At 51.2% G+C, this 22328-nt stretch overlaps 1 protein-coding gene and 1 pseudogene across 5 annotated transcripts in view; one reads left to right on the plus strand and one right to left on the minus strand.

Moving 5' to 3' along the window:
- The window catches only part of POC1A (POC1 centriolar protein A), a 69034-nt gene that overhangs the window by 22785 nt on the left and 23921 nt on the right, over positions 1-22328 (minus strand). For 4 of the 5 annotated variants that reach the window (XM_032868216.1, XM_032868215.1, XM_032868219.1 and 1 more), the window contains exon 9: positions 20350-20448. In XM_032868216.1, coding sequence (XP_032724107.1) covers positions 20350-20448 — 99 coding nt within the window. Of the gene's footprint in view, positions 1-2318; positions 2360-20349; positions 20449-22328 lie in introns of those variants that run through there. The other variant, XM_032868218.1, reaches the window with a different exon arrangement.
- LOC116873937 lies at positions 11099-12310 on the plus strand (annotated as a pseudogene).

Here is a 22328-nt window from a genome sequence, read left to right on the forward strand (position 1 = left end):
AAAGATTTATTTATTTGACAGAGAGATCACAAGTAGGCAGAGAGGCAGGGAAGCAGATGCCTTGCTGAGCAGAGAGCCAGATGTGGGGCTCGATCCCAGGACCCTGAGATCATGACCTGAGCTGAAGGCAGAGGCTTAACCCACTGAGCCACCCAGGCGCCCTGGTCCCTTCATTTCTTCCAAAGGTTCCTGATGGTTACTGCTGAAGGGTGTCCTGTAATTATATTAAGAACTATGAAGGCGGGTTCAACCACAATGTTGGTCATTGACAGGTAGCGGCACACAGTTTCAGATCCCAATGCCTATGCCGGAGTCCACCCCAAAAGGAAATGTTTCAGAAGCCTTGAATAGCCCTCACCTCACCACAGCAGCCCCAGGCCCAGGCAGCCATCTCAGGAGACACGGCACAGTGCGCTGGGGAAGAGCTGGGATTCAGACAGGCCCTGGCCGACATTTGAGCTCCAGTACTGATAAGCAAGGTGGCCCTGGGCAAGAAGCTTAACCTCCCTGGACCTCAGCTTCCTCATCTGCATGATGGGGGTGATGATTGGCCCTGCCCCCCAAAGGGCTGGGCTGTGAAAGGCACTTCTCTGAAATCACTCGCAGGCCTTTCTTGAGAAGTAGCTCCAGCCCTGCGCCCCCTGCCCCGAAGGATTCCCCCCACCACCCCACCGCTGCCACCGCCACCCTTCCAGGCACGCACACTCTTCCTTTGGACAGTGAGTCCCTGTGGCTCCCTCAGGAAAGGCCATGAAAGTGAGGGCGGGAGCCAGGCAGCCCTCTGTCCCGACAGCCAGCATCCTCCAGGAGTGGTCAGACGGGGTCTGCCTGTTGCCTGGGAAGGATGGAATGGAAATTCTGAGTGTTTCTGAAAAACGGCCCAGAAACTGACAGCCCTAAGCTGAGTCCCTGGGAGCACAGTGATGACAGCGAGTTGGGGGAGCAGGGGGGACCACCGCTGACTCACAACAGGAACCCTTCTTCTGAGCCCAAACAGAGCCAGCTCCAAAGGTGCACTGAGGACAGCAGCCACGTGCCGAGCCGGGGAGGAGGCCTTTGGAGGACACGGCTGTGGGAACTGCCATGCTCCCCTGCCTACTCTGACCTCTCACAGGCCGCGACCAGGTGACAACAAAGGAGACGGAAGCTCCGAGAGCAAATGACCATTGGGAGGGCCCCAGCCTCAAGCCTCCCCCACAAGCCCAGGGTCCTGCCTGCCCCAGGCTATTCCTCTGACCGCGCCGTCTGGTCCTTGTCTTTCCTCCCCCAGGATGCAGCCCTTTTCTGCTTCCTGTCCATTCTCTTACCGGTGGACATGACAGCACTGCACACGCCACCGGGCCAGCGCATAAAGATGGCAAGAGCCGTTGTCCCCTTGTTACCTAGCACGTGCCAGCGTTTACACACATTTAATCCTTACAGTGGCTCTTCCTTCACAGCAGGCATTAAGCTTATTTTTTGGGGGGGCAGTTAGCAGGCTCGGGGAGGTTAGAGATCTTGATCAAAGTCACCCAGGAAAGGAGAAAGCTGGGACCAGGACCCACGGGAGAGGCCATTCCCTGACATGAGGCAGCCTCTGAGAGGTGACACTGCCTCCACACACCTGCCACACAGGTCCGGTGTCAGACACTGTCTGAGTCACTCCCCCACCCACCTGCCCGGCATAGAGCTGAACATGGAGCAGGCCCTCCACACACACCCACCGCCTCCGAGAGCCCAGCTCACCACGGCGACATTCCTGGGTAATGAAACCTTGCCAAGGCCGGGGGGTGGGGCGGGGGGAGGCTGCAGCCCCACCCCGCAGAGCGCTGCAGCCCCTCACCTGCACGCCAGCTCCCTGGAGATGCAGCGTTTCCCAGCGCTGGGTGAGCAAGCGATAAGCAGAGATAAGGAGATGACGAAGGGGAGTGGGAAGGGACGCACGTACCGGGCTGTGAGTAATGACAGTGACGGAACAGCCGGGGCAGCACGTGACGGGGAAAGGCTATAAGGGCTCTGCCCCGCTCAACATCAAAGGGTCCCGGGGGCCCTGCCCGGCGAGTCTCAGTGACGATGACATCAGCACATATTATGTACCTACACAGCGGCACCGAGAGGACAGCTTTCATTTTTGCCATATACAAACCTCCTAACATCAGAAGAAAAAAAGGTGAAGACTCAGAAGAGACAAATCCCTTCCACTTCGTGGAACTCTCACTTGGGGTCCGCATGTGCCCCCTTTGGTATGGTCCCCTGGTATGGTCCCTGGCATGGGATCCTGAGCTCTCATAGCAGGTTCATCTTCTGCTTGCCTCAGTTTCTACTGCCACCAGCCTGTCGTCATAGGCTACCAGGAGCTCAGCATCATGCATAGTAGAAACTGCAGAAATATCCAATTGATCTCAGCCACTTGAACACACGGTCACCAACCCATACATTTACTAAAAAACGAAACAGCTGGCAGGTCTTCCTTGTGACAAGAAATCAACCCATATGGACTGACTATGGTCTCACTGGTTCAACATCAAGATGTAGATACGGATAAGGAGTAACACTAAACTCAGCTCAACTCCCGATAAGACTATCTACTTCTGTCTCTACTATCCTAAACATGATGTATGGGCATTTAATCAAAAATTATGACACACAAAAAGGCAAGGGAAAAAACCCCACTGTCAGATAGCATCAGCAGGAACGCCTGGCTGGCTCAGTCTGTTAAGCATCTGCCTTCGGCTCGGGTCTCAATCCTGGAGTCCCGGGATTGAGCCCCACATCCGGGCTCTGCACTCAGCAGCGAGCCTGCTTCTCCCTCTGTCCCTCCACACTCACATGTGCATGCTCGCTCTCTCTCGCTCTCTTTCAAATAAATAAAATCTTGGGGAAAAAAAAAGCAATCAGCAGAATCAGATGACTTTGACGCTGGCACTATCAGACATGAAATTTAAAATAACTATGACTACTATGTTAAAGGTTGTATTGGAAAGTGTGGATAACACACACGGACAGATGGGGAATTCCACCAGAGAGATAGAAAGTCTAAGAAAGAGTCCATGAAAATGCTAGAAATCGGAAACCTGTAACAGAGAGGAAGAATGGCTTTGACAGGCTAATTGGTAGGCTCAGCCCAGCTGAGGAAAATGAATCAATGTCCTTCAACACTGATCAGTTCCTCAAACTGACACAGTAAGGGGGCGGGGGGAGAACCCCAGAACAGAGTATCCATTAACTGTGAGACAAGATCAAACTGTCTGACACGTGTGACTGGAATCCCAGAAGGAAAAGAGAAAAGAGACATTTCTTACAGATCAAGTTTGCTGGTAGCAAATTTTCTCAGCTTTTGTCGGAAAAAAAGTCTTTATTTCTCTTTCATTTTTAAGAGATATTTCTGCTAAGTACAGAATTCTGGGTTGACACTTTTTTTTTTTTTTAAATACTTTAAAGATGTTACTCCAATGACTTCTGGATTGTATAGTTTCATATAAGTATTCTTCAATAGTTCTAACCTTTTTTTTTTTTAAGATTTTATTTATTTATTTGACAGAGAGAGAGAGAGATCACAAGTAGGCAGAGAGGCAGGCAGAGAGAGAGGGGAGGAAGCAGGCTCCCCGCGGAGCAGAAAGCCGGACACGGAGCTCGATCCCAGGACCCTGGGACCATGACCTGAGCGGAAGGCAGAGGCTTTAACCCACTGAGCCACCCAGGTGCCCTCTAACCTTTGATCCTGTAAACAATGTCACTTTTCTGTCTACCTTCAAGATTTTCTCTTAATCTTTGATTTTTAGAAGCTTGAATGTAATTTGTGCAGGGTTTGGTTTTGTTTTTTTGTTTAGCCTTTGTCCTTTTTCTGAGCTTTTTGGGTCTGTTGTTTGATCCCTTTCATTAATTTTCAAAAATCCTTGGTTACTATCTTTTCTATAGCATGAAAAAAATCATGAAATGTGTTATTACTTTCCTACAGTTGTTCTAACGAATGGTCACGCTTGGTGACTTAAAACAATAGAAATTTATTCTCTCCGTGTTCTGGAGGCTGCAAGTCCAAAATTAAGGTATCAGTAGGGCCCCCGCCCTGAGGAAGCACTGAGAAAGAATTCTTTCTTGCCTTTTCCAGCTTCTGGCGGCTCCAGGATTCCCTGGCTTATGACTGTGTAACTCCAGTCTCTACCTCCATCTTCACATGGCCTTTTCTTCTGTGTAGCTCTTGTAAGGAGACTTGTCATTGGATTTAGGGCCAACCCAATAATCCAGGATAAAACCTCATCTCGAGATTTAATTTCATTGGCAAAGACCTCCTTCCCAAATAAGATCACATTTGCAGGTTCTGGGGGTCATGACAGACATATTTTTGAGGGGGCCACCATTCAACCCACTACAAAATGCTTAAACATAAATCTAACAATATATATGCAAAATCTGTCTGCTAAAAACTACAGTACACTGATGAGTAGAATCAAAGACCAGTACCAATGAAGAGATATATCATGTTTGCATACTGAAGGCCCAGTGTTTTTGAGATGACAGTTCTCTCTGAAATCAGCTATAGAAGCAAAGCAACTAGAGAAGTCAAAACAATTTTGATGAAAAGAAGAAAATCAGAAAAATCACATTACCTGATTTCAAGACTTAAAGTTACAGCAATCGAAGACAGTGTGGTACTGGTAAAAAGACAGACACATAGATCAACACCATCCAGAAATATACCTACAGATAGCCGGTCAATTAATTTTTAATGAAGGCATGCAAACAACTTAGTAAAGACAGTTGCTGGAACAATTGGATGTCCATATGTAAAAGAATGAACTTTGGTACATACTTCATACCACATATAAAAAATAACTAAATCAAAATGGATCACAGACTTAAATGTCAATCCTAGAACTAAAATATTTGTATAAGCTTTTCTTCTAAAACATAGGTGAAAATCGTTATGGTCTTGGATTAGGCAAAAATTTCTTAGGTATGACACCAGAAGCATGACCCATAAAAGAAACCACTGATAAAATGAACTTCATCAAAATTCAAAACTGCTCTTTGAAAGACACTGTTAAGAAAATGAAAACGCCAACTATAGACAGGGAGAAAATATAAAATAAAGTCACATATCCGGTAAGGACTTGTATCCAGAATATAAAAGAACTTTCAAAACTCAATGAGAAGACAACCTAATTAAAAGAAAAAACAGGGGCACCTGGGTGGCTCAGTGGGTTAAGCCTCTGCCTTCAGCTCAGGTCATGATCTCAGGGTCCTGGGATCGAGCCCCAAATCGGGCTCTCTGCTCAGCAGGGAGCCTGCTTCTCCCTCTCTCACTGCCTGCCTCTTTGCTTACTTATAAGATCACTCTCTCTGTGTCAAATAAATAAATAAAATCTTAAAAAAAAAAAAGAAAAAAACCCCAAAGATTTGAACAGACACTTCACCAAAGAACATATAAGGACGCAAACACACACATAAAAGATGCTCTCCATCATTAGCAGTTAGGAAAATGCAAGTTAAAAATCACAGAGACTCCTGGGTGGCTCAGTCGGTTGGGTGTCGGCCTTCAGCTCAGGTCATGATCCTAGGGTCCTAGGATCAAGGCCCATGTTGAGCTCCCTGCTCAGTGAGGAGTCTGCTTCTCCCTCTCCCACTGCTGCTTCCCCTGCTCTCTCTCTCTCTCTAATAAATAAAATATTTAGGGGGAAAAAAAAATCACAGTAAGATACCAGTATACACCCAGTAGAATGGTCTAAAGTTAAAAAGCCTGACTATACCAAGTGTTGGCGAGGAGGTAGAGAAATTCAAATTCAGACACTGCTGGGGAGAATGTAAAATGGTACAACCACTTCAAGAAAAGAGTCTGACAGTTACTTGAAAGGCTAAACATACACTTGTTATGTCCCAGCCATTCTACAGCTAGATATGTACCCGAGAGAAAGGGAAATACATGTCCATATAAAGATAAGTATAAAAGTTAACAGCAGCAAAAAAAAAAAAAAAAAGTTAACAGCAGCTTTACTTGCAACAGACAAAAATTGAAAATAACCCAGATGTTTGGGCGCCTGGGTGGCTCAGTGGGTTAAAGCCTCTGCCTTCGGCTCAGGTCATGATCCCAGGGTCCTGGGATCGAGCCCCGCATGGGGCTCTCTGCTCAGCGGGGAGCCTCCTTCCTTCTCTCTCTCTCTCTGCCTGCCTCTCTGCTTACTTGTAATCTCTGTCTGTCAAATAAATAAATAAAATCTTAAAAAAAAATAACCCAGATGTTTACCAACAGGCAGATAAACATTCGATGGAGTACTACTCAGCAATAAAAAGAAATGAACTGGGGCGCTTTGGTGGCTCAGTGGGTTAAAGCCTCTGCCTTCGCCTCAGGTCGTGATCCCAGGGTCCTGGGTTCGAGCCCCACATCGGGCTCTCTGCTCAGTGGGGAGCCTGCTTCCTCCCCTCTCTCTCTGCCTGCCTCTCTGCCTACCTGTGATCTCTGTCTGTCAAATAAATAAATAAAATCTTAAAAAAAAAAAAAAAGGAATGAACTATTGACTCATGTAACAACATGGACAAATCTCAAAATAATTAAGACTAAGTGAAAAAAACCAGAGAGAATATATAATTACATGATTCCATTTGTATCAAATTCTGAAACACACACACACTGATCTGTAGTGACAGAAAGCAGATTAGTGGTTGCCTATGGGTGGAGGTGGAAGGAGTAGATTGACAGAAAGAGGCAAAAAGGAATGTTAGGGATGATGGGACTATTCTGTACCTTGATCACGGTGGTGATTAACTGTACATGTCTGCCCAAACTCAGAGAGCAATTCACTTTTTAAAGATTTTACTTATTTATTTTAGAGAGAGAGAGAGAAAGAGCATGCAAGTGGGGGAAGGAGCAGAGCGGGAAGGAGAGGGAGCGGGGAAGGAACCCCAAGCAGATTCTGCGCTGAGCACAGACCCTGATGTATTGGGGCTCGATCCATGACCCTGAGATCATGACCTGAGTTAAAACCAAGAGTCGCATGTTTAATCAGCTGAGCCACCCAGGCGCCCCAGCAGTTCATATTTTAAAATGGCAAAACCTAAAGTGCATGGCTGGTTCAGTCTGTAGAGCACGCAATGCTTGATCTCAAGGTCATGAGTTCAAGCCCCATATTGGGCATAAAGCTTTCTTAAAAAGAAAAAAAAAAAAGAACAAATAAAATGGTGAATGCTACGATTTGTATGTTAATAAGCCTGACTTTAAAAAAAAAGATGGGCACCTGGGTGGCTCAGTGGGTTGGGCCACTGCCTTCGGCTCAGGTCATGATCCCAGGATCCTAGGATCAAGTCCTACATCGGGCTCTCTGCTCAGCAGGGAGCCTGCTTCCCGCCCCCCCCCCACCGCCTGCCTCTCTGCCTACTTGTGCTGTCAAATAAATAAATAAAAATCTTAAAAAAAAAAAAAAAAGATGTTGTTATAACTGAAGTAGCCCTAGAAGCCCAACCTGCCCATCATGTGACACTGCACTTGATACTACCCATCATGACCACTCGGTACTCAAGGTGAAGATCACTAACTCTCCACTGGACATTACCAAAGGGCAAACGCCCAGGCTGAAGACCCCAGGTGAGGCCCATAAGGCCCATCACTGGTCTGGGGATTACAGCTCCCAGATGCAGAAAACCAGCTCACGTTTCAGTGCGGCTCAATTCCCAAAGCCTCAGTTTCCCTGGTCGTCAGCAGAGGTCCCCAGGCAGCGTTTCCAAGGCAGTGGCCACTCTGTCTGTGGAATGTCAGGCCCCAACTGCTCAGAGGTCCCTATGTAGCTTGACAGTCAGCAGCAAGCAAGGTCTGCACACACCTGGCCAGCAGCCAGGAGTGGCTGGAGATTTACCATGAAGATGCTGTGAGCTGATGTGATCCAGTGGCTACTCTGGTAAGTGGGGTGGTCAATTATTAACAGCTGCTCAAGGTGGAAATTTCTCCTTTTCTTTTAATCTCTAACACTGGACCTTGTCCCCTGCTCGGCCTGTTCTGGAAACAAACTCTGTCACAGACAAAAGCACCCAGAACTAGTCCATGGGCCAGACTCTGGGCCAGAAAGGGGAGAGGAAGGTGACTTGTGCCCCAAATCTGGGCTGTCTCACGGGGACCCAACTTGTACAGAACCGGGCGGCAGTCTGGCTGGCCATGGCCCACTATAAACACCAAAGCGTGGCACTGTGTCTCCAAAGCAGGGCTGAGCACGAAATTGGAAGAAATGGACACACACACACACACACACACTCCATGATTAAATCTTTCTCAACTAAAATCTTTCATCTGACTGCTCACTGCCTAGTCTGCTAAGTCAGGGTGCAGAGATTCACGCGCACGCTTCTTATAGTCTTTGCCTTGGGCCTTTGGCTCTGACAATTTGCCCTCATGAAAAGTTAATGGGTGTCTATGTCTGCCTGCCTGTTTGCTAAACCTGATCCCAGCCAGGAGAGCAGAAAAGAGGACAGAGCTCACTGGAGCTCACGCTTCTCTCCAGCTCTTCAAGCGGAAAAAAGGCATGGCCGTTTTCTCGAATCAGAGCTCGGAAGAAACCTGGTACTGTATCCACTGCGCATATTTGTGGACTAGATACACAACAGCCTTGTTTGCCCTATAATTTAGAGTTCCGGCCTGGGGTCCAACAAGAGAGAAAACTTCTGGTTCTAAACATAGCCCTGAACCCAAGAGGAACTCTGGTGTCTTCAAATCATCTAATTGTTCAACAATCTTGCCAATGTTCTTCCAAGCCAGCCTAAGTATGAGTATGGGATCTGGTTACCGTGTTGGCTTTTATCTAGAGTACGAATGTGCAGGGTGCTCTCGTGTGTTCCCCGCAGCAGGCTCCCAAGGAGGGCAGGGTGCTCGGTCATCTGTGTGCACAGAGGGAGCCAAGAGGCTCAAGGACACAGGGTCTGGGGCCAGCAGAGCAGCCTCTGAACGGAATTAAATGTTCTATGACAACGGGTCACATTTGGGTCTAAGAGCCATCCCTTGATTCCAGGCCCCCCACCGATCAAAAGGGGACAGGGTGTCCTCTGAACTAAGAATTGTGAAGGGGTCGAAGGATGGGTCTGAGATGGAATGAGGGATCCACATGCTAACCCAACCTGGGACTCCAGGCAGCTCGGCCAACTCCCATACCAGCCCTCTCCTCAGAGAGTGGTCCCTTGGAGGCAGATGGCATCCTATCACACCTGCGTCCCCCACAGATCTGCCTGGCACATGCGAGATGCTAAATGCACAAACCAAGGAACCCTATCTCCTCACCCAGGCTCAAAGCAAGACTGAGGCCTCCATACCCAGGCTCAAACGACCACTTCTGGGCTCCACCCCTGGTGACCTCCAGCTGCCCACCGCCGGCCACACTCTCCAGGAGTTTCCAAGTATCTCCCCCCACACGAGAGGGCTGATGTATAAAGCCAGAGTTTTCAGAGGAGTGAAAGGATTGCCCTGAGAAGCAAGAACTGGAAAGTCATTCCAATGTCCACATATGCCCCCAGGGAAAGCAGTGGAGCGGAGAAGGTCTATTCACGGCAGTAGCATACCCGGGTGAGGGGAGCTGCGGGGGAGAAAAGAGCAAGGATGAGCCGAGGTTGGCAGGGGGCAGGAAAGAAGACCTGGCGACTGCAAACAGGTAGAGGCTGTGAGAGAGCAAGCGGGCCATCGTGCAGCAAGAACTGTCCTCGGCACAGAGGGGGTCCCTGACCCTCCTCCCCAAAGGGGTGCTGAGGGAACAGGAAAACACCCCAGGCCTTTAGGGGCTGACACCCTCCAGGCCCTCATACTGGGTACAGCCAGAAACACACAGAGGTGGGTTGCAAAGGAAGGTCGGGGGCCAGCAACAGGGACCAGAAGGAAGCGGGCAGGGGTGGGGTGGAGTCGTCCACTCCTGGAGCGGGTGAGACCTCCGGAGCATTAGCACAAGCCACACTACTGACAAGCAGAGAAGCCACCCTGTAGCCTCCACAGCAGTGAGCAGCGCCCCTGTGACACCATTCGCTCTGAACAGGACCCGCGTCTTCCAGGGTCAGCTCTTGCTCAGCTCCATCCCACAGATGTGACCACAGGCCCACCCCCGGCTGGGTGCTGAGGGGCTTAAGGTCACCTGCCCCCTCCCTCGAGACAGAAACACCTACCCTCCCAGTGCAAACACCTGAACCGGGGCACCCAGGGAAGATGAAGCCCAAGGACTGACTAGAGATTTTCTTTTAAAAAATTAGACTGCTTTGAACTAATTTTAGACTTAGAGAAAAGTTGCAAAAAATAGTACAGAGAATTTCCATATATCCCTCCCCCAGGCTTCCCCAGTGCTAACATCTTACATAACCATTACGACAATGATCAGAGCAGGAAATTAACCTTGGGACAATACCATTAACCAAACTAAGGGCCCCCGCTGAGCTTCACCAGTTTTTCTAATGTCCTTGGATCCTGCTATTCCAAAATCCCAAGCAGGACGTCCCCCTGCACTGAGTTACTTCTCCTTGGTCTCCTGCAATCTGGGTCAGCTCCTCAGTTTTCCCTTGTCTTTCATGACCTTGACACTTTCGAAGAAGAGTACTGATCAGTTCTGTTGTCAAAAGTCCCTCGATGTGGGTCTGTCCAGGGTTTTCTCATGATCGGAACGAGGTTATCCATTTTTTGATGAGAACACCACAGAAGCGAACCACCTGACATCGCAGAACTCACGTGGACAGGACATATTATCAGTGGCGTTGACCTTGACCGCTCTGCCAGGCTTCCCCAGTGCGAAAATACATTTTTCCCTGTGTAGTTAATCTTGGCTTTTAAAATGTGGCTTTTTAAAAATTAATTATTTTTATTAACATATAATGTATTATTTGTAAAATGTGGCTTTTTAAAAAGAGAACGTGTCACTGTCATTAGGAACTCCGCGCTGTCAGCCCAGCCTGCTGATGGCCACAGCTGCCCCACAGATGAGAGGCAGCTAATGAAGATGAGCAGCAGAGCCGACGTCTCTGGAAGACGCCGAAGCTCTCGGTGACAAAGAGAAACAGTAGCGGTTTATTTATAGATCCACTTGAAGACAGCTCATTGTAACTACTGGGGTTGAATTTTTAAAACCCCGGGAACAAAGGCTGGCTATTTTAAACTCTCCTTGCACTTAGTTCAATGGAGAGTGTTAGAGGCACTGACCACACCCGGGCATCACTCCCGAGCTCGGCAATTCAGAATTTGTGTAGCATCTCAGGACACAAGCACGGCTGCCAAGGCAGATAACCACGGCCAGCAATGCCTACCCTAGAGGCAGTGGGCCTCTTCTGGGCCAAAGCTCTCACCCCCAGGGAGAAGTCAAGGGAGGCTGCATCCTATGGGGTCTCTCAGCCTCCCCCTCCTGGAAAATTAACTTGCACACAGCTATTGTGAACCAAGGTTATATCACCTCTCTCCCTGCCTCCCCCTACAGGCTGCAAAGAGGGACAGCGCCCTCCAGCGGATGCCTGCCCAGGACAGCCGGCACTAGCGGCCCCATCTCCAGGCTGGAACAAGGGTGTCCTGGAGCTCCTGGTATAAATGTCCCTGAGGACAGTGGGAGAGCGGCACCCCGGAGCTTCTCTTGCCCCCAGCCCAACTGCACCTCTAGCCAAGACTGCTCAGTCTCTCCAGGCACCAGAACCATGGTGGGGAAGGGAGACATGGGTTTTTTCAAAGCCTCCCACGTCCTTATTTGAGCAAAAAGCACAGAGCCATATTCTTGACACAATGTGGAAAAATGTGAGTATGGACTAGGCATTTGATAGTAAGGGATTATTAATTTTGTTGGATGTGACAAGAGCACTGCAGTTATATAACCAAGAAAAGTCTTTATTTAGGGTAAAATAATGTATCTGGGATTAAATAAAAATACTCCAACTCTTCTAAAAAAAATGGGGGGAGGGAGATGAGCAAAATAGACCGGCAAAATGCTGAAGCCAGACGAAAGATCCAGGGGAGTCTGTGACACTATTCTCGCTACTTTTTGTGCTTGCTTGAAATTTTCCACAATATAAAGGATTTTTTTTTGTTGTTTTATTTAGTAAAAAAGAAGAAGCTCCCAGGTGGCTGGAACGAGCCGTGGAGCTGAGGCCAGGCGAATGAGACCCCAGGAAGAAGCTGAGGACATGTCCCCAGCCTGGTGTCCCGGCATTTTCAAGCACAGGATGCAGATTTGTTGGAGTCAGTCAACATTCAGGCCAGTCTTTGGCATTGCCACAGAGAAATCCCCCAGGGGCACGACAGGCATTCTGTGAACCCTGCAGCAATGTCCAGACCGTCAAAGAAACTAATTTTAAGATAATCTCCATGGAAACCATCTATTCTGATTTTTGCCATGGTAACCGATGAGAACATAAACACAAGCGCTATCTAACACCCTTACACCACATGGGCCAACGCTGCCATCCAATCTGGCAAATTCAAGCTGCAAAAGGCTTTTTTCCAGTGAAAATGAGAAGTACTGAAACTTCTAGCGCAGACATGCTGATTCTACCGTCTCCGCTGCCCAGTCACTGCCCCTACCACCCCGTGCACCTGCCCCTGGAACTGACAAACCAGGCCAGAAAGGGGTTTCCTTCCTTTAACCTGGGACCGTCAAAAACACTAAAAGAAAGAGCCAGAGCCTGCCTCTTGCCTCAAAGGCTCAACCCATGCTGCCCACAGACTGCAAGCACGTGTCCACTGAACCTGGATTTCCAGAACATTCTGTGTTCTGGTGACATGCTGGGTGCCACAAAGTGACCAAGTACCCAGCCCTCCAGGAAGACCACAGGCCGGCGAATAACCAACTACAGGAAAGAAGGGCTGCTCTGGCAGGTGGGGCGGGAAGGATTCACAAGCTGTGGGCCTCCCGGAAAAGGCTGCATGGAGGAGAGGTCATCTGGGAAGAAGAGAAATGGTGGGAAAAGGAAAACCTTCAATGGTTATGAGACCCTTGAAGAAGGTAACAGAGCTCCGAAAGGTGTGTGTGTGTGCCTGGTTTATGCTCCGTGTGCAAGCACGCAGAGCCAGAAGCAAGGGTCCCCTGGGCCTTGTGTGGGTTCTAGAGCTAGGTTCTTGGATCTTCCTGACACCATGAATGTCTTACCATGCCTTGCCTGGGGTTTCCAAGAACATGTCTGCTGTTGGCTTAAATCATTAAATAGGCTTTCCTTTCTAAGAATCACGCCACTCTTCTCTATATAGTGACCTACCTGGAACAGGTAGAGAACTGTTGAGATGGAACAGTGGAGAACAGATGAGAATTTTCCAGTGGCAGGAAACTACCACTCCAAGGGGCTACTCTGAGAAGGGTGTACAGCCAAGTCCCATCCTACAGCCCCATCCTCTCACTGCCACTGATGTTACTGCTGTTTTGGGACTTGCTCCTGCTCCTAATACCTGGAGGCACTTCCCCACTTCCTCCTTGACCTGAGGCCTGAGATGTTGAGCCACCAGCACCCAGGTCATCTCAAGCTCAAGGGCCAGAGACTCTCACCTGCTGGCTTCACTAGAGGCCCCGCAGGCTCTGGAGGAGGGGGGGATGATGGAGGCACACACTTGCGCAGGCACAGGAGGCAGTGGTACTGAGGATAATAGGCAGTTGACCACAGAATGTGGGTTTAAGAACAGGTCACTGGACTGGTGCAGCAGCACTAATGGACAGAACAGGAGCCGAGACAGGAAGACCGGCGGCAGAGGCCCACGGAGGGCTGCCCTGGGTACCATCCTCCCACTTAGCGCATCCTGGTTGGTAATAAAACCAGCCATCTGTAGAGCCCAGTGGGTGCCTCTAGGTTTAAAGAGCCCACAGGGAAGCACCGGGATTTCTTTTACCACTAGACAGAGATCAGAACTAAAGCCATTATAGCACTTTTCCTCTCTTGGAAAGAGGAGGACTACAATTCTCCAAATTGGGCTGAAAGGGACCCCAGTTCTCCAAATGCTTCTCCCAAACTATAGTCCCCATGAACAATGGAAAATTCCCAAGATGGTCAGAGACTTTCTTCTTCCCACTATATCCCTGCTCAGGAAGCCATTGTCACAACTGGCTAGACTGTTGTCTAGTAGACTAGCGACTCTTAGAGTGGGTCCCGGGACCATCGACATAACCTAGAAATTGCAAATTCCTTACCAAGTCAGACACTCAGGATGGGGCAAGCTATGTTTAACAAGCCCTCAGGGTGATTTGGAAGCACTCGGAGGTTTGAGAGCCACAGCAAGAGGCTTATCGCAATCCACGTGAATTGGTCAAAGGCCTGTCTCCTCACTGCGCTGCCAAAGGCAACTTCCTCCTTCCAGTAAACACAGTCATTATTGAACATGCGCCTGGCTGCAGCCCTGACCCACCTCCCAGGAAACTCAGTTGTGGCCTCTGGAAGGAAAAGGAGAGGGGATCTGGCCTGCTTCCCAGGAGCAGATGCAACAGGTCAGAGCCTGAGGGAAGGGTCCAACCCCCCAATGCTGGTCCCCAGGCCCAAGGTGCCCCTCTGCAGGGAACATCGGAATCTTTGGTTCTCCTAGACTGGGCACAGTCCAGTTACCCTCCCCGGCCACTGTGCAAGGATGCTCAGACTCCAGCAGGAACTCTCTTTAAGAATTGTAGCTTGGTAACAAATACAGAATCTTCTTTGGTTCTATTCTCTTCTGTCTTCCCGCTGAAACTAAGAAGCCCAGAGCACTTTCCATGACTTCCATGCCGATAAAGGTGAGGAAAATGCAACCAGAGTGTGAAGTGAGGCCTCTTGTCTGGGGCCTGCTGCTGCCCAGAGTCAGCAAAGGCCACTGTGGCCACCCTACCCCCACGCCGGCAGGAGAAGCTTTTTATGTAGTGAGCCGGGAAAATGGAGAATGCCCGAAGGATGCATCGTAGGCTGATGGGAGGAAATCCAAGTACAGAGAAGCAATATGGACTGCCTGAGGTTACAGCAGAGACTTAACACGTCAGGCTAGGCTCCAGCTTCCTCTTGGATCAGCAAACAGGGGCAGTACAGCTCTTAAACCGCCAACCAAGTGGTTACAGGCTGTCGGGAGTCTGGACCCCAGGAAATCAACCCTCTTCCAAGACGCGTAAGTGCCTGGGCCTGTCCCGACTCACCTGCTGACTAGAGCCCTTTTTACTAACTAGTCCTAGGAAATTCAGAGCCAGAACCAGGGTCAGCTGGAGAAAGGAGAGGTTCCCTTCTAAGACACATAAATCCGGACTTCATTCTTGCCATAAACACCCACAATGCCTTGTCTGCCAAGCATCTCCTCAAATGCATACCTCTCCCCACTACTGAAAGCAAATGCCAGCCAGAAATCTACGTTCTCAGCAAGAGACCCCAGTCCTCCATGTTCCATACAGAGGGAATTCCACAAAGCAGGTAGAAATGGACCCCGTCCTCTACCTCAACTCTTGACTCCTCAGGCTAGATGCCTGGGGTGAGAACCCAGGAGCCTCAGATCTTCAGCATGGGGTAAGAGGCAGTGCCAAGACTGGAATCGAGCCCAAGAACCCCTACATCAAGCCCCACCCATGGCAGCACCCCAAAACAGAAAGTGGAAGCATGGGTGTAGGAGGCAGCTGGGGATTCACCCTCAGAACAGAGAAACTAGAAAGAAGAAACAGGCCATCCTCAGGGAACGCTGAGCCCTCGGGTCAAGCATTCTTGGCCAACCTTGCCACCTCCTCCTGGGGACAGCTCTAGCACTGAGGATCTGGATGAGGGCGGGGGGCCATGGGCAGCCACTCTGCTTTGAGGAGTCATGGGGGTGGTGGAAGAAAAGAAGCCTGTTTCCATTCACCTTATGGACTGGCTTTTGGATCTGGGAGCACAGAGGACTTGGGTCTCATCAGGAAGCAGAACTGATTCCTGCAAGGGTCTAAAACCCTCACCGGACCTCACAAAGGCGACCTGCAGAGAACAGTCAACATCAAAAATTATCTCTGTCAGAATCGCCTCCTCTGCTGCATGTTGTCCCCCCGCTCGGCAAGTGGGGAACACACAATCAGCCCGACTGGGCAGGGGGCTCATCCTGCTCTCGGTCTGACAGAGGAAGGAAGAGGAACATTTTAAAAACAGCTAAAGCTTGGTGAGTACTTGCCATGTGCCAGGCACGGTTCCAGGTGGCTGCCTGGCATGCACCACCTCGTGAAATCTCATGAAGGCAGGCCTGGCGTCCTCCCATCTGAGGTTGAGGGGCCCCAAAATTCAAGGTTACTGTCTGAACTGGAGGGCAGCCAGGCCCGAGAACGCAGGAAGTGGTTTTCAGTTTTCCCGAATTACCTGGAATTCTGCGCTCTTCCCCTCCCACCCCGCGCGGCACAACCTTCCTTTGCAATTACATAATAGGCTCTCAGGTGTTTGTGGAGGAAAGGCAAGAAGAGTAAATCGGAACAAATGCATCTTTGCTGTTAAAAGTGGTTTTAAAATGCTTCTTTGGTTGAGGCAGAAATCAGTCCTATGACAGCTGGGCTTGGGGGAGCAGGGGCCAAATCCAAGGTCAGCCAAGACACAGTGACCCTGATGCCTCATGGGCTGGCAGGAGGGAACTAAGAGGAGCTAGAACCTGAGTGGCTGAGTGCCGAGAGAACAGAGAAGGCCGGGAACTGCAGCTCAGGACAGAGGTGAGCACCAGACCCTTGAAAACAGCAGCAGGAGCACCTGCTATCTAAGACTGGCAGGGCCCACCCCCTGCCCCGACACGTGCCCCTCTGGGAAGTGCTCATCTGCCCGCAAGCAGCCCTCCCGACCTCCCTCCGGCCTTGCAGCGTGTTACAGGGCAGAACACGGAGCTTCCCGGCCGCCCCCAGCTCAGCCATTGGGCTGGAGCCCTTCCTCTGCAACCTTCCAAGCAGAGAAAGCTCCCAGCCACAGCCCTAAACTCTCTCCTCCACAACTCAGCCAGGAATAGAGGGAAGATGGAACCCATTATTCTCATTCTGAAGGGCTGGGAAATGGCTTGTGCTTTTCAACATGAAATGTGCCTAAAAATAAGCTGTGAATTTCAACCAGAGGTTGAAAATAGCTCTGGCAGTGAACAGAGCTCTCTGCTCAGAGTGAGCTCAAGGATGGCCTTCAATTCCAAGAGAGAGAGCTGAATGCTACAGTCCGAGCAGGGGTCCAGGGCAGGGGGCTTTCCAGGGCATAGGGGCTGTCACACGCTCACAGGGCTGCCCTGGCCATGGTCCACTGGGTGGGGGGGGCCCTGCCCTCCGGCTTTAGAATGCCATCCTCCGTGACACACACAGTATCTGGCCTGCTGGCTCCCTAAGATCCTCAAATGCCCAGGTGTGTGTCGGGCAGCTTTAGGGCCCCAGGCTCTGGGGAGAGACAGAGCTGGAGAGGGAGGGGGTCAGAAGGTTCAAGAGCACCTGGGGCATGGGCTGAGCCAGGCCACCCTGGCCAGCCACCAAACCACTCACCAGTTACCATCTCGGGGCCAGGGAAGCCGGCAGGCAGGAAGGGCAAGAACGCACTCCAATGGTAAGTAAAAAAAAAAACAAAAAACGAGTTGCTAAAGGTCTTTCTTTTGTTGTTTACCGTCACCTCTGGAAGATTCCAAAGTTTGACAGGCTGAAACAACATTTCTATAAAATAGACTTCTGTTAGAGATAGTCTAGAGACCTGAGCCATGGCTGCCGGGTGAAGCCCAAATCTGGCCCAATCGAGCAGGGGCAGGAGCTCCAGAGTCATCGTGCTCCGGGCAGCCCAACCTCCGCACAGTGGCCATGCTGTTTCTGCCACAGAGACGCCCCCGACCCACCTGATTCCTACCCTCCTGCTGTTGCATTCACTGCCTTTCTGGGATCACTCCTGAGGCAGGAGTTAGGGTAGCGATTCTCAGCGGGTAGGCCATCCTGCACCCCCCCCCCCAAGCGATCTGTCAATGTTTGAAGACATCTGGGGCTGTCACAACAAAGGGTGGGGAGATGCTACCGGCAGCCAGCAGGGAGAGGCCTAGGAGCTGCTGAGCATCCTGCAAGACCCAGGACAGCCCCCGCTGCAGCCTTCATAGGGCTGGGGTGGGGTCCGCGGGAGGGGCGGGAGCTCATCGGGTGCACCAGTTCCTGGCATGTGGCTGCAGATGACCTGGGCTCCCCAGGGGAGTGGTGACACTCTGGCCAGCCATGGGATCAGTCAACAACTCAGTGCCAGGGAAGCCCTGGGGCAGGAAAGGTGAGACCGTACTTGTCAGCTTCCCTTCCCACCACAGGGGCAAACCTAACCGCGGGGTAGGACTGGGCCAACGGGCTCTCCTGGGTGGCAGGGGCTGGAAAAACTGTGGGTGACAGTGGTGATGGCTGTACAACAGGGTGAATGCTCTTCCCGCCATTCAACTGCATGCTTCAAATGGTTCAAAAGGGAAATCTTATGTCATGTACATAAAACAGAACAAACCAACCAAAAACCCCTTAGCCCTCCTCTTGGCCTGGGAGTCCTGAGATCAGAGACACCCCTAGACGTGTACTCCATGTGGTGTGTATCCTTGGGCATGGGTGTTTGTCTGGATGAGGGCCCCATACACTGCCTCGGCGTCGCAAAGGGGCGTGTGACAAATAAAGGAAAAGCCATAAACAACAATTGTAGGACTAATAAGTCCAGTCGCTGTGTGGATTAGTAAAGTTCACCTATGTCCCACATGGGGGCCTCAGAGCCTGCCTGCGGGAGTACTCAGGTCCCGTTGTAGAAATAGAGGTGTGGGAAGAATGGGTGCTTCATCTGGGACCACACGGCCAGGATTCAGACCCAGTTCTCTGACCCGAGGCCATAACCTTTCCCCTGTGTAAGCACCACGTGGTGACGTCCAGGGGAACTGTGGCCATAGCTCCATCGTGGGCCAGAAGGCAGTATGGGAACACATGGTTTTCCTGAGTACCGGTGAGCTAGTCTCCCATCCTTGCTAAACACTGCCCTGTCCTGCTGGCTTCCCCTACGCTGAAAGCCTTCGTGCTAGAGTATTAAGCCCCACAGCTCTGGGGCGCAAGGATGCTCCATACCCCTTATCTGAGCAAGACTGAAGGGACAAGAGGCAGCTTGTCCAAGCCACTTGCCTAATAACCACAAGAAGAATATGGGATTCTCCCCTTGCTGCTGATTACTAACCATTCCCAAGAGGCAGGTGGCCGTGCCCTCTCCTGGGATGGGGGAGAGCTGCTGGGCAGCCCTGTGCCACCTACAGTTTCTAGCTCGGTCAGCCTTGCTCAGAGGGGCCAGTGTGGTGAGCCCCCAGGTCCAGGCATCCCGGCAGGTGACTAAGCCCCAGACATCTCATCTGAGAATGAGAGTAGTAACTTGACCCGCCCAGCCTGGGCTCGGCTCACTGAATGCCCAGTACATGGGGGAGCTAGAGGGGAGAGGGATGGGGGAGCTAGAGGGGAGAGGGTCCTCACCCCACAGGGTCCCAGTCCTCCAGTTTGAGAAATGCCTTTCTAGGCAGAAGACCAAACAGGAGCAAGCAGGCCGCAATGCAACCCAGTCATCCCCACCAAACCCCAAAACTGAGAATCGGCTACTCGTTAACAAATGTGGAGAGAGAACAAAACCTCCCAGCCCAGGGCCACCCTCGGAAGAAAAGCTTTAAATCTCAACCCAGCCTATTCCTAGAGGTAGCTCCAACACACAGAATGGGTGTGTGTGCGCGTGTGTCGTCTCGGGCTGGGGTGGGGGATCCCTCTGCTGGAGCCAAGGCAAGCCCAGGATGGACTCAGAGGCTTCCTGGTTCTATTCTGGGCCAGCCTTGACTTGCTGGGGGCCTTGGGCAAGCCGTTTCCTGTTGTTCAGGCTGGTTTCCGTGGGTGGGAGAGGCTACACTGCCTCCAAGGTCCGGGAGGGAGAGATTTAAACACCCTGCGGCCACTACGGCTTAAAACCCTCAGGGCTCCACACCCTTGGCTTGACAACTTACTTCAGCCACAGTGGAATGCAACCTTATTCAATGAGATCATGTCAGTTATCAAATTTTCCCCAAAAGTATCTGTCAAAAATTGCGGTTAACTATTTTAATTCAGGAACACTAAATGCCCTTTTACCGACAAAGATACTAAAAAAGGTTTGTGGCTGGGGAACTTCCTTTCCATGGTTTAAAAAAAAAAAAGGGAAGTGAAAGCAACAAGGCTGGGCCTTTCCCATCCTTCCCAGCTGTGGCTCAGGCCCCACGCCCTCTAGGAACTCTCCAGTGCAGTGGGTCCTCGGCCCAAGGCTGGGGCATGGGACAGGTCCTCCCTCTCCTCAACCATTAGTAGCCTGCGCCATGCAAACACTCCCCCCACCAGACAGCACAGGACCTCGCACCCAGTGGTCCTCACGTCTTGTTTGTACATTCTAGATTTGAAACAAAGTGCAGCAAGTGCCAAAGTATGATTTGCCGCTCACCATGACCCACCAGAGTTTCAGGGCTTGGGACATGCCTGCTGAGCCACTTACCAGATTCCCAGAGGACGTGGCCAGTGGGGCTGGGGGCCTGTGTACTTTTAGGACTTCTCCATAATCCACAACATCAAAGTTACTCTTCCAGACCATTACCTGCAGAGAGCAACAAGCACACAGACATCACACCAGCCCTACTTCATGGAAGAAATGAGCCCAGAGGTGACCCCACCCCTCGACCCCGGCCAAAGTTGCAAGACAGTCCCCACCTGACAGCCCCGCTCAACTCTGGGACCTGCCCCACCTCCCAGACTTTTCGGACGGGCCACCGTGTAGGCTCACTTCATGCTGTCCCTAGGCCTTTGCCCTTTGTTGCCCCTTCCTAGAGTGTCCCAGCATCAGCATTGCTAGCTGCTTGTGCTAAAGTGCTTGCTTCAGCAGCATCTTCTGAGAGACTGTCCTGGTCTCCTGCTAATGTTTATCATAGCCCTCTAGTGATTTCTTTCATAGCATCAGACTCAACAATTATTCAATTTCTCTGTCTCTCGTCCTCGTTTATTGTCTCTCTCCCCACAAAACAGAAGCTCCCAAGGGCCGCGGCCTGGCCTTAAGTTACACCCGACCACTGCGGTTAAATTCCTGGGTCCACCCTTTACTGTGTGGCTCCAGGCAAGGCACTCAACCTCTCTGTGCCTCTGGTTCCTCATCCGTGAAGACGGGATGATGTTACTTCCAACCTCACAGGAGATAGCTCGGCAGACACTGGTAGCCATGGAGCCGTGGGTAATACACCCATCACTCCCCGCTCTGCTTGAAGGAGCATCGCGTCTTGAGGCTCCCCCAGCAAAAGGCTGGAAAATGGCCCTGCTGGGGAGCAAGAGAGCTCCTGCTAGAAGGTGTCAGTCCCAGGTGGCTGCCCTGCACCAGGGTCACTTACAATGTGTCAGGAGCTACGAGTGTGGCTGGTGCTCAGCAGAGGCCCCAGAGAGTCCCGAATCCTCATCAGATGCGAGCTCACCACACCTGAGAGGCCTCCCTGCTTCCGAAGCAGCCATGAGCCCTGTTCTGTGGGAGGCCGCACCCCACTCCCAGGGCAGTCCACCGCTTACTGCCCCCTGACTGACAGGCACTGAGGCCTTTGTTCCTCCTCCTGTTTACAAACAGAAATAGCACTCCTCCCACCCTGTTTGTAGGGCCCAGTATAACCGCACTGGTCCAGCAGCTGGCTACACTCCCAGGAGGGGGACAGATTCGCAAGTCTCTCCGCAAAGGCTCTCGGGAGTTGACTTTCAGAAGGCAGCCAGGGAGCTACTCACAGGGACAGCCTGAGGAGGGGCCAGAGTGGGCAGAAGCCCTACTTTCTACTAGGCCGCTTCTTGTACCCTGTGACTTTCTTTTACCAGGACTATTTATAGTGTGACCTTACTGTATGACTTTTCCCTTGTTTAAGCAATGATCCAGGCCTCCACACTCGGGGACAGCTCAGGGGTCCCCTGGGCCTTCCTCCTCCCTCGTTTGGTTAGCACAGGAGCTGGTGCTGGGACGGGAAGACGCCCACGGTCTCTTATCCAGGCCATGCCACAAAAGCCTCCAACCACCTTCTGCTTTCCTGGCCGACAACCTCAATCTGTCCATGGGGCTGGGGCTGGGGCTCGCTGGGAGGCCAATGGGACTTTCCTGGGCTGAGCAGTCAGAGCTGTGAGGCCCAGCACCAAGTGAAGGAACATTCTGGGCAGGAGGCACCAGGGCTGACAGGCGGAAAGCCTCGGCACAAACGGTGACAAAATGGGACAGGACCTTCTCACACGTGTCTTCCCCCTGCAGCCAAACAGTTTGAAAATGGGGCCCCTCGGGGCCCCTGGGTAGCTCAGTGGGTTAAAGCCTCTGCTTTCAGCTCAGGTCATGATCCCAGAGTCCTGGGATCGAGCCCCGCATCGGACTCTCTCCTCAGCGGGGAGCCTGCTTCCCCCTCTCTCTCTGCCTGCCTCTCTGCCTACTTGTGATCTCTCTCTCTCTCTGTCAAATAAATAAATAAT

The sequence above is a fragment of the Lontra canadensis genome, unplaced genomic scaffold, assembly GCF_010015895.1.
Source record: "Lontra canadensis isolate GAN:19392208 unplaced genomic scaffold, GSC_riverotter_1.0 scaffold35, whole genome shotgun sequence".
NCBI classification, from domain to species: domain Eukaryota; kingdom Metazoa; phylum Chordata; class Mammalia; order Carnivora; family Mustelidae; genus Lontra; species Lontra canadensis.